The following is a 17906-nucleotide window of genomic DNA, read 5'->3' as shown; positions in this document are numbered from 1 at the left end:
CTAAAATACTCAAAAGTACCACCAATCTACAAAAAGGTGATTCCTCAAAAACTAACAATTACAGACCCATAAGCATTGTTTCTACTTTTGGGAAAATGATTGAAAAGGTTATCAAACAACAATTTTATTTTGTATTATGTTATGTTATATCAATTTTTATTTATTTATTATTAATTTATTCCTATTGAGTTAAATAATTACTTTAGCAACTTACAATAATATGGATTCAGAAGTGCTCGTTCTACTACGAACGCAGTATTTAATATTATAAGCGAGGTGATTGAGGGGCTTGAATGCGGCAATCGCATAGCAATTTCTCTTTGCGACTTGTCGAAGGCTTTTGTTTGCGTTTCACACGGCATTTTGCTCCACAAATTAAATTACTATGGAATCAGAGGTATCCCTCTTAAGCTTATAACTTCTTATCTATGTGGCAGACACCAGGCGGTTATGTCTAAAGGTCACCTCTCCGATTTTTTATGTGTAAAACATGGAGTCCCACAAGGTTCGGTCTGAGGACTTCTTTTGTTTATTATTTATGTCAACGATTTGCCTAAATTCATATCTCCGTAGAAAACCATACGATTCGCAGATGATACGACATACGTTATTTCAGGAAAAAATAATGATGATTTAAAAATGTCTCATGAGGAAGTTTCTACTAAATCTAACTCATGGTTTGCTGCAAACAAACTAAAACTTAACTCTGATAAATCGCATAATTTGGTTATATCTGCAAGTAATTTACACAATGATCTAGATAACAAAGAGACTGTTAAACTATTGGGAATAACCATAGATAATCGACTGAACTGGTCGGCTCATATCTCACAACTTTAGAAAAAGCTATCAAGTTCATTAATTGTTATTCGCCAACTAGCAAGGGTTGTTAACTTTGAAACATTAAAAATGACATATTTTTCTTTATTCCACTCTCACCGAAACTATGGATTAATCATATGGAGCAATTCAACAAATGCGCTTCAAATTTTTAGAATGCAAAAGAAAGCTGTCAGGATTTTAGCAGGGGTTAGTTATCTAGAACACTGCCGACTTTTCCTCATCAAATTCAAAATTATGCCGCTACCTACTTTGTTGATATTTCAAGTTCTAACTGAAATTCACAGAAAATGTGCCCATTTAATAAAGCAGTCTAATGTCCAATACGCGAAACTGGCACTACCTACGAACAAATCGCTGCTGTAGATTATGTCTTTCAGATAAAAATTGCCTTAATGATAACTATTACAATATTTTACCAAAAGGTATTAAATAGGTAAGCTGTAATAGTTTCGAAAAAGTTATAAAAAAAATATCATCTTCTGAAACATTGTTTTTACTGCTCAGAAGAATAAATGACATCCACTGCCATTATTGCAGAACATCCACTGAACTGCTTACAGTGACTTTGCCATAAATCATTTTCCGTTTAATATGTGTTCTTGTTTCTGATATTTTTAAGTTACGTTTTATACTCCTTTTTTATATACCATGTATTTTTTTTGACTTGCTACAAACAATATTTGTATTTGTTATGTAGTTAAATAAATACTCTACTCCTTTTAATATTTCTTTGATTATTTAAAATATCCAGCACTATAAATCCTTAATAATCTGGTTTCACCTCAATATGGTTAAAATTTGTGTTACAATTTCTAGTTTAAAAACTTACACTTCGTACAGTGTTAATTATCGTTACTCGTGTATTATTTCAAACGTGTTTGAACTTTGCTTTTAGATAATTAGTATATTCACTAAATTTCTATTAAAATACTCGGCAAAATTTAATACACCAAGCGTGAACTTATTTGCACGTTCGCTATACGAGTTCTTCGAACGGGTAATAATCCTTTGATGTCGTAGATATCTTTGATTGGTTGATTTAAACATGCCATGTGATAAATAAGCGGTGTTGCCACATATTAAAAAAAGTGGAGAATTAAATGGAACTATATCAAACCTTAAATTTTAGATTAGTGATTAGTCATTTTTGCAATATGGTTTAAGACACCGTGCTGAATGGTACATAAAATTAGACATTTTAAATCAAACATTTCGCTATGACGATCTATTGAATTTATTATACTTTACAGTTCTTGTTATTGCTATCAGAGTACCTGATCTTGTTTATAATAGTTCCGTTGATATTGATTCCACCTTGGACCTCATGTAATGTTTCGCTGAATCTAAACTCTGAATATAGATGAAATAATAGCGGTGATAAGACGCAACCCTGTCGCACTCCTTGACTGATTCGTATAGAATTGTTCGCTAGACAGCGGACAACTCACTAGAGGTGTGCTTATTAGTTCTTTTAGACGAACTAGTTCAAGAGAACTATTTCACAAAAATGAACTAGTTCAGTGAACTAGTTCGCGAAAGAACTATTTGTAGGACCGAAATCGAAATCCAACCCCAAGATAACTGGTTGCCAGATGTCTCGTCTTATTATCACACAAGCTCGGCGCCGGCCGCGCGGTTTTCAGTATTATTTCAGTCATTCTTTCACTCTTTCACTACCGTACAAGTAGTTCGGGTTCGGAACCATTTCTTTTGATCATATGTTTAGGTTTAAATGTTTTAAATTTATTTCTCAAATGTTTTGCAAATAACATTTTTTTTATTTGCAAAAAATTATTAAGATTTGTTTTTTATTAACCGTTTTAAATATAAATATGGTTCACGTATGATTTATTTTTATATTTATGTATATTTAAACTCATAGGTATCTATATTAGGTTATTTCTAAAAGAACCTTACAAAAAAAAATCAGTGAATTTTCTAGGAACATTAAATAACACATTTTCATTCTCACTTTTACATAAAATTATATTTTATGTAGATGCATCAATCATTTTAACCACAACTTAAAATTGTTATTTCAAAATTATAATATCTCTTATACGAGAAACAACACAGCATGTCAACGTTCAAGCCAATGCATGGGCATAAGATCCGAACCATTATGATATTAAGATAAGACTGCTTATGTTATTGTCACGTTCATAAGAATTATGATCTGTTATCTGAGGCTAATCTACACTTCTTTTTTTAAACTAGTCAGTCCATCCCATTCACAAAATAGAAAATATATGATCTCATTAATTCATTATTTTCTTCTTTAAAAGTTGAGACACAATTTATAATGCAAATCGTTCGCAGTGAACTAGTTCTATGAAAATTAATGAACTAGTTTAATTAGTTCAGTTGAAAGAATCGTTCATTTGAACTATTTCGATGGTGAACTACACATCTCTACAACTCACTAAACAAATCATCGCTTCAGTAAAAACACTCCGCTTGCGATCATTCTTTATACCCTACAAAAATGATTCAAATATTTGACCTTCTACTGCTGAACAGTATCCCAATCTGTCATAAAAACTTCTACGGACAGATGTAAGAGTTTAGATGATGCTTTTTAAATGTCCTCAAAAAAAGAAGTCCAAGAGTGTAAGATCTGGAGATCGCCACTTAATATCGCCTGTTCCACTGATAACTCCATTCAGAAAAATATTGTTTAGTTACTTCCTAATTATTCGACCGTTGTGAACTGAACAGCCGTCTTGATGGAACCAAACATTCTCCAGATTTACATCATGATTCAATCAGGAAGATTGAGAATAGCGGAAAGAACATGAGTCTGTAATAAATTGAGGTATACTCTACTATTCAAGTTGCTCTCAATAAAATATAGACCTATTATGTGGTCTCTTAAAATGCCAGTCCAGACGTTAACTTTTTGAGGACATTGAGTTCGGTAAACAACACTTCTGTTCTGGTTTTCCTTCGGCCAATATCTCGTAATGGAAGGATTGTGTCACCCTACTAACGAAACAAAAGATTCATCCCCTTAAAAAACACAGAAACTAAATCTACACACTGTTGTCCAAAATTACCACCATAAAACCATTTTATTATTTGAATTTTTCTACGGGCGTATAAAGAGACACGTTTACAAAAATAAATTAAAAATCTACGCTGTTATTGCTTTAAGCAACCACTGTTTAATGACCAATTATTCGCGACGGGGCAACGGAGGTTCGTGGAAAGTCGACGGCGCGTAGTGTTGCCATTTATAATGTGTATTAATTTAATACGACAGCAACTGCAACTACCGTCTGCAGTTGCTGTCTGCCATTTGCAGTCGTTGTCGGAATCGCACTTTAAGGGGCGCCCAAAAAACTGCTGCTTATTTATGAGTCAATTGTCTGTAGCGTAAGGAACAAATAAAAAACTATATATATATATATATATATATATATATATATATATATATATATATATATATATATATATATATATTGTAGTTCATTTGTATATTTTAAATTGGTTCCTTTAAAAATCGTTCTAACTTCTTCTGCGCCTCCTTGTCTCGAATCTCTTGTTGTTTTTTAGCCAAAACCACCGGATTACGGTTAGCGTTTTCGTTAGAATCACTAGATCGGTCTTTTGTAGACGATCTACTGCCACAGCTTTTCGACGAGAACCTTCTGTTATAAGAGTCCAGTGTGTAGAGTTCTTTATTGATGAGCACGTCCACTCTGTTCTTACTGTTAGTTTTGAGCGGATCATCTTCTATATTGGGTACCACGCTGGACTTCTTCACCCTTCAAAAGAAAAGTATATCACTCATCAATCATTCACATTAATTTATTTATGGTGGGTACTTGATGGAAATCCAACAAGGAAAAATGTATTGAATAGGTGGGTGGAATACTTTAACCAGGCACTTAAGATAGAGGAGGAAGAAGGAGGAACCCTGGAAGTCGAAAGAGATGAGGTAAGGGAAACAGACGTGAGGGAAGAGGAACCACCAACGATTCGTGAAGTTAAACATGCAGTTAAAAACTAGCCAGCAACAAATCACCCGGAAAGATAATTTCCCAGCTGAACTATATAAAGAAAGTGGCCACGATACCATAATGACATTACAGCAGCTTATAAAAGAAATATGGACACAAAAACTAGAAGCATTCGAAATGTGGGTGTACCGACGCATTCTTCGTATATCCTGGACCGAACATGTCACCAACACAGAGGTAATCAAAAGAATCGGAAAGGAGAAAGAAATCGTGAATACAATTAAACAAAGAAAGCTTGAATATCTAGGCCACATATTGAGACACGATAAGTACCGTCTACTGCGATTGATTGTCCAGGGAAAAATAGACAGTAAGCGAGGGCCAGGCAGGAGAAGACACACGTGGCTCCAAAATCTGAGGAAGTGGTTCGGGCTCACATCGGTCGAACTATTCAGAAGCGCCGCAAATAAGATCAGAATTGCCATGTTAATAGCCAACGTTCGCAACGGACAGGGCACTTGAAGAAGAAGAAGAAGATAATTTGAACATTTAATGAAAGATGGTATTACTATTGTTACGCCAAGCTCTTGCTACGCCGCTGCTCGAACATACTACGCTTTCGATCGACGATTCGATCTACAGCTGTTCTAACGTCGTCGCAGAGAGAATTCTATTGGGTTCTGGGAGTATTTCGAAGAATGAGGCGATTATATACAAGGGAAATTAGAATTTAAGGGTTACTCTAGAATATAAAGTTGTACGTAGTAACTACTTACTTTGGAGTTTTTGGTGCAGGTAAAGGCTCCTTCCATTTCTCCATACAAGCCTTACATGTTGTCAGTTTGATATTATGCTTTCCATACCCTTTGCCAGATGGTTTAGTGGATTTATTTTCAGTTTCTGGAAAATCATCGTTAAGATACCTCTGGAACAAATTCTTGCTTTGCAAATGGTTACTTCCTTTTGAGCCCTAAAAATAAAAGTAGAAAAAATTAAGACTGTAGAGAGTAACCGGATATTCATTCGCTTACTCGTGGAGAATTTGATACTTTTTGGGTCACATCTTTCATTACTGTATTGTTTTCTGTCGGCTTTGGTACATTTTCCTCAACTATGGGTGTGCTCCTTCTATTTCTTGACGGAGGTGGGGACTTTGTACTGGGCGTACTAGATTTTCTAGACCCACGTCGAGAGCAATTATTATCTGGTTCTTCAAGATCGTACTCAATTTTCTGGGTTTTACTAGCTCGCTAAGAAGTAATAAAAAAAATGACTGGTTACAATAAAAAAAAAGTTTTTTGAATATTCTTAACATGAGAGTGAATATGAGCATTGTGAGTATTTAAAAAAATGCTAATTTCAATATGGTTCCGCAGCTATTATCTTGTGCCATTGTAGTTTTTTACCAATTATATAATTCTATATTTTACGTTTTATTCGAAAGATCTAATAGTACGGCAATCATCGTCAACTAGTTTTATCAATTTAATTAGGATGTTGTTTCATCGTTTCTTTAGGTACGGAGTGACGTTTCGTTGCGTTGTGCCGTTCGTCGGTTTCGTGGTTCCGATAAAGCTTGCCTTTTGGATACCCGGCTAGCATTCGTGTGGAACCTCCATCCTGATTCATGTACATCTGTCAAAGAATAACGCAGGTGTTCTAAGGCCAGCTCAGCGAGGACAGAAACCTTGCATAGGGCAAAAGGGCAAAAGTTGGCTTGATGCTGATGTTCAATATGCATAGGGACTGCGAAAGCACGGCCTATCGATCCTTTTGGCTTGAAGAGTTTTCAGCAAGAGGTGTCAGAAAAGTTACCACAGGGATAACTGGCCTGTGGCGGCCAAGCTTTTATAGCGACCTCGTTTTTTGATCCTTCAATGTCTGCTCTTCCTATCATTGCGAAGCAGAATTCGCCAAGCGTTGAATTGTTCACCCATAGACAGGAAACGTGAGCTGGGTTTAGACCGTCGTGAGACAGGTTAGTTTTACCCTACTGATGACTCGTCGTTGAGATCGTAATCCTGCTCAGTATGAGAGGAACCGTAGATTAGGACGTTTGGTTGACGCACTTACTCGAGCGGTTAATGGTGCGAAGCTACCATCCGTGGGATTATGCCTGAACGCATATAAGGTCGTATCCTTTCTAGTCAAAGGTGGCAACGATATCTCTTGGAGTTCCGAGAGCTGAAAGGCTCAAAACGAGGTGACTTTACTAGGCAATCGTAGTTAGCTAGATTATCGGTTTACGGTGGGATCGATCCTTGCCAGTAGACCAGATCTTTAGACGACCAGATTTTCGATGTTGGAACTCGGAATTGTCTGTAGACGACTTACGTACCTGGCAGGGTGTTGTACCTGGTAGAGCAGTTTCCTGCGATCTATTGAGACTCAGCCCTCAGCTTGGGGATTCGTCTTGTCGGTTAGACGAGACTCATGATATTTAAAAATAGGTAGGTTAGCTTGCTTCGCTTTTATAAATAATAAAGAATTGCTAGTGTGAGCCCATAAGTAACTGTATTAGCAAAGTAGAGACGGGTAAAATTTTTACGTTGTCAATTGAACCAGTATAAAAACAAAATTTGATACCGAGTGAAGTAGTTTTAAAAACTGTTTTACACAAACCTGCATCTGATATCATTAAAACAATTTCTTTATACAATCAGAGACAACATTTAGTTGCTAAAAATTTGAATTAAAGATGGCGATAACTTCTACCAATTACTTCTTTACACTAATGTACGCTGTCTTTTGAAAGGCTTATGCTTGACAAGATTTTTTACACTATTTGAAACTGCTTAGAGTTTCTCGATAGTAAAGATAAAAATTTGAAAGAAAATTTATTAAAGAGAAAAACAGACATTACTTATTTGACAGATTTGTTTGCTAAATTTAATATGGCGAATTTGCAGTTGCAAGGTTTAAATTTGATAAAAACAAAGTTCAGCGTTTCTTGCCAGAATTAATCTGATCAAGCAAAACATTGGACGGTACGAATTTTCCCAGTTCTTCAATTTGTTCCAGGTAATCTACCAGGAAGACGATGTTTGAATCTATTCCCAACATTTGAATGCCGTCTATTCAGATTTTGAAACTAGATTTGAGGATATTTTGACGCTGGTAATACGGCAGTCATTATCAAGTTATTTGGCGACATTGAAGAAGCGGATATTAAAACACAACAAAAATTGATTGGAATAAGCGTTAACGAAGAACATAGGCGAGGAAGTTTTTAATTGCTTTTTCTTCTTCATACCTAGTAGAAAGGGGCTTCAGCGCAGTTGCCATAACAAAAAAAAAGTTACAAACTGAACATCATTAACCGAGGAGAGTTAATATTAAACCTAACTAAATTAATGCCAAATGTTGATAATGTATCATTAAACCATCAAGTTCATGCCTCCCATTAAATGGATTTATTTTTTGCTTAGTTTTTTCATGCACACGTTACTATATGTTTATTTAAATTTAATTAAATGTGTAAAAATGTGTCACTACTGTTAAAATTTAAATCTTTTAAAGTGTGGTCTATCTAAAATTGAAAAAGATGACAAGATGTCTAAGAGAGAAAAAGTTTGGGAACCTTTGCTCTATACCGTCTAGTTACTTAGTTTTGACGCCATTATTTGACTTCTGCCTGGGAATCTCAAGTCAATGTTTAGGTTTTTTTTGTGTCTAACATAGTAGTAATTACTAAATGAAATGCATTCGTATTGTTACTTACCCTGATGTTTCTATCGATAAAATTAATAACGTCTGTACCTCTCTGGGACCTTTTTCTTTCCGAAGATAAGTCATTTCCTTTATGGTTGTGATTGGTGGATAAAGGATTTCTTGGGTACCTATTTTAAATAAATGGTTTTATCAATATTAAATGGTATCAATTTATAAGAACAGAAGAAGTGGAACAAAAATCTAGAGTATTCGGATTAATGGTAATTATTTTAAAAAATTACTATTTAAAAAGGCTGCAACGAGCTCAGGCGTTGGCCCTAAAAGTATACTTTTACCATATTTTTATCTCATTTAATCTGAATACTTTTACCTGTAGATATACTAATAATAAAACTTCTATAAAATTTAACCGGTTTTAGATTTATAGATATGAGGCGGGTCAATTATACGCTATAATCAAATTATACGTTATAGTTTAAGAAAATGCAAGATTTTAGCTTGATAGATCAAGGCTTATAGATTCAGTCACATTTCGTGGAAAGACGCTCTTCACTGGTTCACGATGGCAAAAAGAAAATCGATATTAACCGAAATTAATCGAAATATTTAGTTTTTAATAACTACCCCAATGGAGCGTGTCCCCTCGATATTGAGGGTTTAGGTTAGATTTGTCCATTAGTGTGGCCGTTAAAAATTTCATTAAGTTGAACAATTTATACAATGTAAAAAATTCCAACACAACTTCGTTGTGAAACTCTTGCATTAGCTTACTTCAACAACAACAATGTAAGTACAAACGCAATTTTCATAGAAATCACCATAATTTTAAAAAACAAAAGGATTTGCTAAAATCAATTAAACAAAAAATTGATAGAGATTCTCTTGTACTCAGCAAGGCTGATAAGGGTAATTGTGTTGTAATCTTAGAACAAACTCAATACATAGAGAAAGTAGAATCTTTTCTTTCAGATAACAGTTTTGTAGTTTTGGAAAAAAATCCACTTAACACCTTTATTAATAAAACAAAAGCAATGGTCAAATTGTTTAATGATACTATTACTAAATATAACAACAGAAAGTTAATTGTATCTAATCCTATAACACCTAGGTTATATGGACTTCCTAAAATCCATAAACACAATTGTCCCATAAGGCCTGTAGTAAGTTTTTGTAACACTCCAGTTTCTATTTTATCAGAGTTTATTTACAACACAATTCAGTCTATCACTAATTTTAAACCTAAGTTCTCCATCAAAAATTCTTTAGATCTAATAGAACGGTTAAATAACATTAGGATAGAAGAGGGTTTTTATTTAGTTTCTTTTGATGTTTCCAATCTGTTTACTTCTGTACCAAGAGATGAAACATTACCTTTAGTACACAATCTTCTAGACAATTGCAACATATCAGCAAAAGACAAAGATGCTATCTTAACTATCCTTAAATTCTGTCTGGATCAGGACTTCTTTCAATTCAATCAAAAAATATATAAACAACCAACAGGTTTAGCAATGGGATCTCCACTATCACCTTTTCTGGCTGACATTTTCTTAGACAGCTTAGAACAGAAGTTTGTTAACAACAACAACAAAATAGTTTTTTGGTCAAGGTATGTTGATGATTGTATAGCTCTCATACAGGGAACCCAAGATGATGCTTTACAGATTCTGGATGATCTTAATAACCTCCATCCCAACATCTCTTTTACTCTGGAACCAGAATCTGATAAAAAGTTGAACTTCTTGGATATGACTATTTCCCGTAATAAAGATTCTTTAGAGTACAATATTTACAGAAAACCTACCCAAACAGATCATGTTATACATGATACATCTAATCATCCAACCCAACATAAAATGGCTGCTTTCAACAGTTACATTCATAGGTTACTCAAATTTCCACTTTCTAATGATAATTTTAATTCAGAACTTAATACTCTTAAACAAATTGCTTTCAATAATGGTTATGATCCTAACATTATCTATAAGCTTCTAAATAGAGCTAAACTAAAAATTGCAGAAAAGCTTGCATATTCATCACAATGTTTTCTTCAACCTACTGCTTCAAATAACACCAGATATTTCTCCTTCACCTACATTAGCAGCATTTCCAATAAAATATCTAAACTTTTTACTTCTACAATCGATAACATCAAAATTTCCTTCAAGTCACACAACACCTTAGGTTCCTTCTTAATCAACACCAAAGATAGGATGAACACACTTGACAAAAGTGGTATTTACAAATTAAAATGTGATGATTGTGATGCCTCTTATGTAGGTAGAACCATTAGAAAGTTATCCACTAGAGTTTCAGAACATTTGAAAAGGCCAAACTCTTCAAGTTTTGGTCAACACTTATTATCCAGTAAACACAATTTTAACATCAACACTGGTTCATCTATCTTACATGACATTAGTAGAAAGAAAAACTATATGGAGTTGGATTTATTGGAAGATTTGGAGATTACAAGGGAAACAAATGAAAACTCTCACTGTCTTAATACTCAAATTAATTTAAATTGTACTAAATTTAAACCTATTTTTAAAAACTTTATTACAGCTTCACCTCGTAGGGGACCCAGCTCAACTGTTTAGACTTCCTGCACTGAGCACATCCATAGTAATTTTATAGTTATACCATTGACTGTGGGTTCAACTGAACTACTTGGATTACACCCCATTTATATACTTTGCTTTCCATTTTGATTTTCAATTATTAGTATTTTAATTACATAGTCAGATCTCTTCCTTTCTACATTACAGATAGTGCTTGGTAGACCATTTTATTGTAGTCAACCACCCACTGTTTAACATATTGTTTAGTCCGCTTCTTGCATTCTTACTTTTCGTCTATTTCAGTTGCTCTCAAACTAACACCTTAATTATTACAGACATGTTTGAGTGTGAGATCTGGATTATTCAATCTACTTAAAAAATATTCTATATAATTTTATATTTCATCAGTGACCTCCTATAGTAGTGTCAGTTGGACTTTTGGTCAATACTTAGTTTCATAGAATTGTAAAAGGTGCAGATCACATATCTATGATTGTGACTGCTCATCCAAGTTGTCATTTGTCACATGTCACCCCAACATTTCCGTTAGATCAGGAGCCATTCTGTCTCCGGCTTCTTCAAGTAATGTAGCCTTCCTTAAATTATTTTAAAGTGTTTGTTTGTCCATTTGTAGTGTAGTGTAATGTACATTTATATGTTTATGACATCTTGTTCTTGCCGGATAGGCCACAATTGACGAAGTAAGTCTATAAACGTTAATCATATAAAAACCTTTTTTCAACCATAAAACTTCGAGTTTTTATCGAAGTTAATCAATTTCTTTGGTTATAAAAAAACGTTTCTTGGCTTATTTCAGATGCCCCTGAAGATGATGTAGGGATCGAAAGTACTTGGGCAAGATTTAATTATACTGTGCTCGATATATGCCTTTTATCTGATCAAAGTTCATTTATTCGAGCATTCAACCTTATATTTATTTACAACTTCGTTAGACAAATCCATAGTAAAATTTCCACGACATTGACCATACTTATCCCCATAGTCACGTCGGAAGGTTTGATGCGTTAAGTACGTGCTGTACATCAGCTGCCACTTTCCTTTGAATCGTGTCAATTTACCGACACACGAGGGGACTGACCGCGCTGGCTATAAATAGACAGTTTTGTCCTATCTCAGGGATCGCAAACCACAAATATTAAGGGTAAAAATGGTATTCCACGTTGGGGTGGTTCACGTTTTTATATTTTTCTGTTGCGTATTTTCTATTTCTCTTCGCCGATGAAGAACGCCGCTCCACGTTCTGCCAGATCGCACCTTTAGTAGTTCGATAGGTGTATATTTCATTGCTCTCATATTCAGTAAAATTCGATACCCAGCTTGGTGCTGACGTGTCTATAGTAGAAGCCACAGCGAGAATGCAGTGCAGGTAAGATTGGCTATGCATTTCTTACAGGAAAACGGCCGACCACGTTGCCGGTTTGCCGCGAGCGGCGCATCAAGACCGGATTTAAGAATCATAGCACTGGAATATACGCGCATACAACAATAGCCTACGGTTGTATAAAAGACTATCATTATTGTTTCAACTAAAGCATGATTCAATCATTGATGTATAAAAAGGGAGTTATATTGTCGAACTAAACAATAACATTAAAAATACTATAAAAAAAGTAAAATATGTCAAAAACCCGATTGAGATAGTGTGAAGTCGAGTGAAAAGGTATGTAGCTTCAAACAACGTCGATTTCAAAGAGAAAACGGTGGAACGGTTGATAAAAGAAGCTTACCAACGCTTGTCTAAAGAGCAGTGGCATAATTATGTGAACCGCGTCAAGAAAGTAGAAGAAAAAATGTTTACGGTGGACAATTTGCAGAATAATACTGAACCGGTGATAATTAATATAGGAGATGATTCAAAGGATAAGGACGATTTAGATATGAATTGCGATTAGTATTAATTAACGAAAAATATATCAGATTTAATGCTCATTTGTTTTTATAGTACTGTACGCACAATACATTTCATTTATGATTTTCTTGTGTATTTTATGTATATACATTTATCGTTTTGTCTAGTTCGCGGTTATGTTCGCGGTTATTCGCAAAACGATAGTAGAAGTGGGATAGCAGAAGTTTTAAAGATATCGGAAGGCAGTGGCGCCTTTATTTTTCGTCTGACTGTTTCTTGAAAGTGTACCAAAAACAACAAAGACGATTCAGAACATTGTTTCCGTTTGAGCGCAGTAAACAAGAATTTTAGCAAGTAAAGGTTATTCAACATCATTATATATATATATATATATGAAATTGTAAGTTTTTTGGTTTTTTCTCAATATGCTATTAATAATTTTTGCGTTGATGTGATATTAGATAAAACATGGATTCACCCCGTCACTCTGAAATCAAATCGACAGTTAAGACATAAAGACGCAATCAGCTGCCAAGATTTTGACCCATAGTTTGGGATGGACAAGTAGGAATCGACTTTTTTTGTCTATAATCCTAAGAAAGGAAAAAATATCAATAGTGAATATTATATAAGATTGTTAATATGTTTGAAAGAAGAAATTACAAAAAAAAAGACTGTTACAATTCGTGCCACGAGGCGATTCTTCTGCTGGTCCAGCGATTTCTGACTGTTTAGGGAAAGAATGCTTTAAGGAAAGAGTTTTAAATCAAATGAGAAGGTTTTATGATTTATCATATGTATATGTATATTAAATGCGAGGATAACATTGGAGATTCACAGTTTGGGTTTCGGAATTCCCTTGGGACAAGAGAAGCACTTTTTAGTCTACAGGTACTCATCCAGCGCTGCAGAGATATGAACAAAGACGTGTACATATGCTTTATAGACTACGCAAAAGCATTCGATAACGTAAAGCACGAAAAGATAATTGCAGCTCTCCATAAGATCGGAGTCGACTACAGAGACATTCGAACAATAGCGAGTCTCTATTGGGGCCAAACAGCTAAAGTGAAAGTAGGATCTACATTGACCAATAAAATTGAGATCAAGAAAGGGGTACGACAGGGCTGTATCTTGTCTCCTCTTCTCTTTAATATATACTCAGAAGAAGTATTTAAGACAGCGCTGGAGAAAAGCACAGAAGGCATAAAGATAAATGGAGAAATAATTAATAACATAAGGTATGCTGATGACACTGTGATTCTAGCAAGTAGCATGAAGGAACTGAGTTACCTAATGAGTAAGATACAAAAAACAAGTGCACAATACGGACTCAGACTAAATATCACAAAAACCAAATGGATGTTAGTAAGCAAAACCCAACAACCACCACAGCAACTGATATTAGACAATGAAAGAATTGAACACGTGGATTCTTACATCTACTTGGGAACAACAGTTAACTCAAATTGGGATCAAGCGAAGGAAATACGTATAAGAGTAGAAAAGGCAAGAGCATCGTTCACTAGCATGAAGCAAATTTTCACCTCTAAAAGCCTCACCCTACCTCTCAAAATTCGACTTCTGAAATGTTATGTATTCCCGGTTTTGTTATATGGAATGGAAGCGTGGACAATGACCGCAACATTGATGAAAAAGAATAAGATATTACGTATATCCTGGACTGAGCACGTGACCAACGAAGAGGTACTACGGCAAATAGGTAAAGAGAGAGAGGTAGGAATAAGTATAAAGAAAAGAAAGTTATAATACTTGGGTCACGTTATGAGACATAATAAATATAGAGTACTACAACTGATCGTTCAAGGGAAAATAGACAGCAGAAGGGGTCCAGGGAGGAGAAGACACTCGTGGCTCCAAAACTTGCGGCAATGGTTCGGATTGTCATCTGCTGAACTATTCAGATCTGCCGTAAACAAAGTCAGAATGTTGATTGCCAACGTTCGGAACGGACAAGGCACATGAAGAAGAAGAAGAAGAATATGTATATTATGTACATGTTCAGTCTCAATAAGATTGGGAACACTTAAGTGTTATGTGTGGTCTATATTACTATATGGCTGTGAGACCTGGACATTAAAACAGTATAACGTCAACAAATTAAATTCATTTGAAATGTGGATGTACCGTCGAATGCTAAGAATAAGCTGGACCAGCAGAACTACGAATAAAGAAGTACTGAGAGCAATAATCACACGCCCTCATCTGGTCAATACTATCAAAATTAGAAAGACGTCATATCTAGGACACATATTGCGCCATAGGTAATTCGAGCAGCTCCAGGTAATATTAGAAGGCAAGATTGAATATAAAAGGGGCATAGGACGAAAGAAAAAATCTTGGCTACGAAACATCAGAGATTAGACCCACACAAAAGGAAATGAATTAATTCATCAAGCCCAGAATAGAGAGACATTTGCCATATTAATCACCAACCTCAACAGAGAAGGCACTTACGAGGAAGATATGTATATGTCTTATTATTAGATATATATTTTAACTTACATGTTTTTTTGGATTGTTGTGATAGATTCGACCAATAACAGCAATCGACCGGTTAGGAGTTTAATATATTATATTAAAAAAAAAAGGAACAATCATCTCATTCAGCATTAATAAATCAAATCATTCATCGATTATGACTTAATTCTTGTCAAAATTTATCTAAGTGATAATGTTTTTAAGATGAATTTTACATGAACAGTTTATTACATACCGAAACCCGTCATTGTCATTCATAACCTCCAAAAGCGTTCGTTCTTTAAAACTATTGAAAGTTTGGTCGTCTGGATTACTATACTCGTTTTCTTTAGCCGCTCTTCACTCGATTTGTTCTTCTTAGCTGTGGAAGATTTTATATTTTAGATGAAGTTGTTAAAAACTCTGGCGAGAGTTTGTATGGCGCTGTCAAAAATACATTTTTACTGTCACAAACTGTTTGCTTGTAAAGGGTACTTGAACAGTAAAAGCCGTTGCCTTACAAATGAAAATAGCCAAATGGGGAAATGTTTGGCTCATGCGTCAGTATGAAAAAAGAAGAATTTGACATAAGTTTTGTCTAGATTGTCAAACTGTTATATTTGTTACCGAGGAGATAATTGGAAAATAAAAAATGGAAGTACACTGAAACTTATCTCATGGATACCCGGTCATTGCGATATACCGGGCAACCTACAAGCTGACACACTGGCCAAAATAGGGAGAGATCTTAATGTTCCTTTAAATATGAAATTAGATTCTCAAGACGTGTTACCCATAATTAAGAATAAAATTAAAAACAAATTTAAAAACACTTGGAAAACTTTAATTAGCAAAAAATCGTATCAGTATTACAAGGTACAAAATATTTTTCCTAATAAGACATGGTTTCAAAACTTTTCATATAAAGATAGGAGACACATTACAACTATTATAAGAATGCGGACCAGTCATTGTTTAACAAGTCAACATTTTTCAAACTGAATTTGGTGGACAACCCTTACTGTGAATGTGGCCTAATAGAGAACCTAAATCATATATTTTTTGAATGTCCGATAAGGATCATTCCGAGTTTTGACCTATACACAAAATTCATTTATATGAATTATAATTCACCAATTACTATATATTCTATATTAAATAAACTTATATGCCTATATTAAATAAACAGGCACAAGTAAGTGGCCTCGAGTTGGTTTAGAGCCAGACTTTATCGGGGTCACCAGCAGGCGACCCTGCTGGTGAGCTGGCGTATCACCATGACGTGAAAGCCATAGAAACAAAAGAAGGAGAAGAAGAAGTACACTGAATTAAAATTAAAGGTATTGTTGAAATGGGCAAAAATAAAGTAAACTGAATCCCGCAAATATTATCGCAATATATTTAATTACATACGTTATTACATAAAATTTTCAACATAAAATCAATTATATTTGTTTATAAACAATGATCATATATTTTTAAATGTCGATAAAGGTCTTATCTGCTTATAATGTATCCGTTGTGCGACCAATGCGAGAGCAAACACCTTTACATCATTCAAAGATCATTTGTTTAGACTTTGGGATTTGGACTATGAAAATTAACTAGAAAAGAACAACTATAATAACTTTTAAAATAAGGTTTTAGAACCTACTTGTGTTGTTTATTAGTTGCTGCTTTTTGACTAAAATGAAGCTGCTATAAATATTGTAGAGAATCGATCCGCCAAACACGGTGATGGCGAAGCTTTTGAGCTCATCATCATCATCATCATTGGCTTTTACAACTATTCGTGAGTTTTTGCCGCGTTTACTATTGCCTTCCATTGATTCCGATCCTGTGTTATTATTTCCCATGGCCTTACTTCCATCTTCTCCAGGTCTTCCCTGACTGCGTCTTTCCACCTTTTTCTAGGCCTTCCTGTCGATCTTCTACCATCTGGTCTTTCCCAAAACACATTGACTTTTGAGCTCGGTCTGTCGAAATTTGAATTCGGACACATCTTCAGACGAAAGCTACAAACAAAATGGTGAAATTGTATAATTTACAAAATAAGATAAACCACTTACTTGTGTGAGGTTCATTATAAGAAACTGCCAGTGAAAGCCCTCCTCTTGTTAGACAATGCTCCAGGACATCCTGATAAGGACGAATTAAAAATTGAAACTGTCGATGGATATATCGAGGCAATGTACTAACCAAAAAATACTACTGCATTGATTCAGTCCATGTATCAAAACGTTATTTAAACTCTCAAGGCACACTACAAGAAACAACTCCTTGTGGATATTGTAAGTCACCCTAATACTGACATTACTTCAATTTTAATTTCAATTTTAAATAAAGAAGCCAATTTTATTAAAATCAACAGCAAAAAAGGTCTTTTAAAAAATGTGGTGCATTCCAATTTTTGTCTTCCTATCATCCGCACTTATATAGAAATTTAAATAATTAATTTTATCTTTTAATGAGTATTTCAGTAAACAGATGTGATACTTTAAAAAGGACCCATTTTTAGCA

At 34.5% G+C, this 17906-nt stretch overlaps 2 protein-coding genes across 3 annotated transcripts in view; one reads left to right on the top strand and one right to left on the bottom strand.

Annotated features, from left to right (window-relative positions):
* The window catches only part of ACC (acetyl-CoA carboxylase), a 139535-nt gene that overhangs the window by 20940 nt on the left and 100689 nt on the right, over positions 1–17906 (top strand). The window lies entirely within an intron of this gene.
* On the bottom strand, positions 4310–15910 carry LOC140440879 (uncharacterized). 2 transcript variants are annotated; one of them, XM_072531242.1, is made up of 5 exons: positions 15643–15910; positions 8527–8644; positions 5837–6055; positions 5582–5775; positions 4310–4610 (listed from the first exon to the last, which is right to left on the bottom strand). In XM_072531242.1, exons 1-5 carry the CDS (start codon positions 15663–15665, stop codon positions 4325–4327), a joined length of 840 nt encoding a protein of 279 aa, XP_072387343.1. In that variant the 5' UTR covers positions 15666–15910; the 3' UTR covers positions 4310–4324. The 2 variants fall into 2 exon arrangements, with proteins under 2 accessions (XP_072387343.1, XP_072387344.1); XM_072531243.1 differs by lacking the exon at positions 15643–15910 and adding an exon at positions 15432–15557.

Source organism: Diabrotica undecimpunctata, chromosome 5 (assembly GCF_040954645.1).
Source record: "Diabrotica undecimpunctata isolate CICGRU chromosome 5, icDiaUnde3, whole genome shotgun sequence".
NCBI classification, from domain to species: Eukaryota; Metazoa; Arthropoda; class Insecta; order Coleoptera; family Chrysomelidae; genus Diabrotica; species Diabrotica undecimpunctata.
Note: the sequence above shows the minus strand (reverse complement) of the source record. Positions and strands in the feature narration are given on the sequence as shown.